This window comes from Polistes dominula, unplaced genomic scaffold (genome assembly GCF_049000335.1).
Source record: "Polistes dominula isolate Pdom_NZ unplaced genomic scaffold, Pdom_raw_medaka contig_82, whole genome shotgun sequence".
Lineage (NCBI taxonomy): Eukaryota > Metazoa > Arthropoda > Insecta > Hymenoptera > Vespidae > Polistes > Polistes dominula.
The window spans coordinates 1,893,206-1,897,246 of record NW_028301046.1 but is presented as its reverse complement, the minus strand read 5'-3'; the positions used below and the strand labels follow the sequence as shown (position 1 = coordinate 1,897,246).

General features: G+C 38.2%; 1 protein-coding gene across 1 annotated transcript; it reads right to left on the bottom strand.

Moving 5' to 3' along the window:
* Positions 1 to 516: 516 nt before the first annotated feature.
* On the bottom strand, positions 517 to 2,924 carry LOC107066308 (uncharacterized). The gene is made up of 2 exons (XM_089175177.1): positions 2,673 to 2,924; positions 517 to 2,436 (listed from the first exon to the last, which is right to left on the bottom strand). Exon 2 carries the CDS (start codon positions 2,411 to 2,413, stop codon positions 1,073 to 1,075), a length of 1,341 nt encoding a protein of 446 aa, XP_089031303.1. The 5' UTR covers positions 2,414 to 2,436; positions 2,673 to 2,924; the 3' UTR covers positions 517 to 1,072.
* Positions 2,925 to 4,041: the final 1,117 nt, after the last annotated feature.

Below are 4,041 nucleotides of genomic sequence, written 5' to 3'. Positions count from 1 at the left end.
GAATGTGTGTACTTATTATATATGGGTGTGCGTGTGTGTGTGTTTCTGTGTGTTTTGTGTATATGTATTAATCCGAGTGCTATCGCACGTTTGATATGCGACCAAGTTAGAGGTACGAGTATGAACAGTTAAAACTTTATGCAATTGACAAAAAGATATTTACAAATTTGTCCTACCTAATATTGACTAGAGAGGGAATGTCCATTTGACAGTTTATTTGTTATTTTTTTTTTTTTGCTTCTTTTTCGTTTTTTTTTTTAATCTCGGAGTTCGTTAAGATAGATTCGATTGGAATATAATATATATATATATATCTATGTATGGCGAATAATATTCGCGAGAATTGATAGATTGATTGCATATGTATATATGTATGTATGTATAATATTGTATATTATTTCATACACTCATTTATACTTATATATGTGATATAGAAATTTCGTAAAGTGCTTTGCTTTATTTTTTTTTTTTTTTAATACGTGTGAGTTACGAAGAACGTGCAAAGTTTTTTTTTTTTTTTTTTTTTTTTAATGAGAAGATAAAATTCAATTTTCGAACGATCTACGTTCTAGTATTTGAGTTGCACAAAATTATTATTGACTAGTATCTATTTTTTGTTTTGTTTTGTTATTTGATCATAATTAAGAGTGACGGTGTCTTATATATTATATATACACATGTATACTTCAAACAATATCACGAAACCAGTCTCACCTATCGATTATAAGATCAAATTAAAATTTGTAACAAAACAACGATACAACGAAGAAAATATTTTTAACAAAACGATCCTATAATAATAATTCTCGGTTTTTACGTTGTTAAATGAATATAAATTCAATAAAAAAAAAAAAAAAAAAAAAAAAAATACAATAAGAAAGTAAGAATTGCACGAAATTTCAAAGATCAAACTTATAAAAACAAAACGCGAAATAATTCACAATGATGTTAAACGATCGACGTTAATTATTTTGGTCTGTCAATTTGATGAAGAAGAAAAAAATGGTGTTAATCAATTTTCGAAAGAATATCCGCTAGGAAGTAAATCGTCGTCAGTTGATGATTTTCTACGTCACTTGCTGTGAACTGTGGTGGTACGTCGTTTGACCTCGACCTGATCTACAATAGCATCGCTTTCTTTATCCTGATGAGCAGTCATGTGCCTGGTCAAATGATGTCTCTCGCGAAAACTTTCATCACAAACCGGACATCTCAATTTTTCTTCCCTCCTTCTACGTGCAGCTTCACCGGAATTTTCGTTTTTGTGATGAGATCTCATGTGATATACCAAATCGGAGGTCATGCGAAACGAAAGATTACACTTTGCACAAACATTTTGCGCGGGTAATGTCAAAGCAGCGAATGACGGTGGTAAAAGGCCAGCGACACCAGCGGCAGTTGCTAAGAACCTTGGCCTTGTCAAAGCATCTGCCATTGGTGGAAAAACGGATATAGGATTGTACGGAAGATTTGGATAAACCGGTGGTAGATCTGGTCGAAAGGTTGCCACTTTTGGGCTTGGAACTTTAGGTGGTTGTGCTATTTGTGGAATTTTCAAATTTTCCAAAAGACTCGGTTGATTGGCCGTCTCGGGACCGACCAAAAATGGATACGTCATTTTACTAGGAAAACTGGCATATTTGTAAGTAGCCGCACTAGCTAATGGAACAACCGGTGGACTAACGCTTTCCTGATAACCTTCCCTTCGATCGTCAGGTGATATTGACGATCTCGGTGACGTTTGTCCGTCATCGGTAAAACCATTTCTTTGAACGCCAAGATGAACCTTAGTGAATGCGCTCCTCGATTCGCCCCCGTGTCTATCAACGGGACACTGCAAGCTGTTATCGTAAACTTTGCCGCAAGTTAAACTAGGATCCAAGGAATCCGTGCATGTACTCAATAAAGCTTGTTGTGTAGTAAATCCAGGTGGACTTGGACTCTTTTGCGATCGGGTTGGAACGTATCTTCGTGAATCGATGTCCGGTAATGTTGGCGTTAATGTTCTCGGTGATACGTAAGGTGGACTGAGAGAATTTTCCGTACAATGCATCAATCTTCTCCTTTCTTGCGAACTAGAATCGCTGTCGTAATGTTTAATAGTCAAATTTTGTGGTAATCTATCATTACCATCCAAAGAATTGTCCAAAGTGATGGACTCTCTCGTACGATCCTTTCTACTAGAAATAAGCCTTAATTTCTCGCTTTGTCTACGGGCAAGATTTTCATCCGGTGCAACGAGAAATGCAACGTCGAACGAACGCTTACTGGCACGTTGAAGCGGATAAGATGCATCCGACGTGACATCACTTATCATTGACGGACTATTAGATGTCAAAAGTGCCGTTGTCGCCGTAGTCGATGACGCGGGGGCGGCACGGTCGATGCCACCCGTGCGATCTTCCATTGTCATCCTGCTCGCTCCGTATGATCAACCTGCGAGAATTTGCCGTCAATGAGGCATTACATAAATGATTGATCGGGTGTCGAATTAGATCGAAACGTGCATGCATTTACATATCATGAATCGCGAACTAACAACTCATACTCTAAGCAAGATAATTTCAATCTCGTTGTAATGAGGAAAATCAAAACAAAGATATTTAATTTTACTTGAAAAGAAATGAATATGATAATAATAATAATCAAAAATAATATAACACGACACTTACCGGAGCACGTGTTAAGCGCAACTCTTTGATTCGTTGACAATTTATGATAACACGACGACTTTATCTTCTCCTTTTTCTTCTTATTTAAAAAGAAAAAAAAACACGTATTAATTCAATACAGATATAATTAATAATAACACTAATAATAATAAAAGAAACACAAAGAAGTCCTAAGAGATCCGAGGCTTGAGGATTCGAATCAACGCACTGATTCCTTTTAGAATCCGGAGAACACTGTGTGGTGGACGCGCGTTTCGGCGTTGCCGAGGATAAAATGAGGGAACTGTTCGCGCATCCCCCGTATTTAGGGGTTGCTTCGTGTAGGGTAGCAGGACGGCAGGTGGAGACGACCGAGGGTGGTACCGGCCAATCGCGAATCGTCGACTACTATTCGAGGGTGGAGCGTAGCAAAGGGGGTGAACATATTCGGTCGTCGGGACGCGTCTGTTAGTCCCATCTAGACCACGCCTACATATTTCAGGTTCGACACATGTGCCCGGGATCGCCCGTCGACGTCGACGGCTCCTTTTTCCTCCCACTCATCCCCCAGACCCATATACCTATCTACAAAACCCCCAGCCCCCACCCCCACCCACCGTTTCTCTTTTATTCTCGTTCACACGCGTTGCGCAATTCTCTCATCTCCAAAGAATTCTGGTTACGGTGACGATGGTGGTGGTGGTGGTGGTGATGGTGATGGTGATGGTGGTGGTAGTGCCGATCGCGTGAACAACGCTCGCGAGGGTTGATGTTTTATGTTGTAATACTGTCTGACGAACGATCTTGAATATTTTTAACGCCAGTTCGTTGGCCCTTTCGTTTCCTCTCCCTTTTTCTTTCTTTCTTTCTTTCTTTCTTTTATTCTATTTTTTTTTCTTTTTATTTTATAGCCGACCTAATAGATTTTGATTTTTTTGAATAGATTTATTTTTTTCTACATCAATGATTATAATCTTTATTTCTAAATAATAATATTATCAATATTTAACTATACGTTCATTTTTATATATATATACTTATAAATTTACGGGAAGGGTATAATCGATTATTCAACACGGAACGATGAAAGCTAAAAGATAAATTTGTATCGATCCTTTCGGAATCAGCACTTTCTGCAAGCTGTGGAACGATACCCAGTTCTGCTGACACACCTGTTTCGTTTTGAAACCTGTTCTCGTTTCCGAGAGGATGAGAGGATAAAGTATTCCATCGAGTATTGTCTGTGACTTCGGTGACGATAAATTATAGGAGTATACAAATTTATACACGTTTTATAGGATCGTTCGATCACGATCTAATCATCAACGGACAAACGTTATATATTTCTCTCTCTCTCTCTCTCTCTCTCTCTTGTTTCATCTCGTACTAT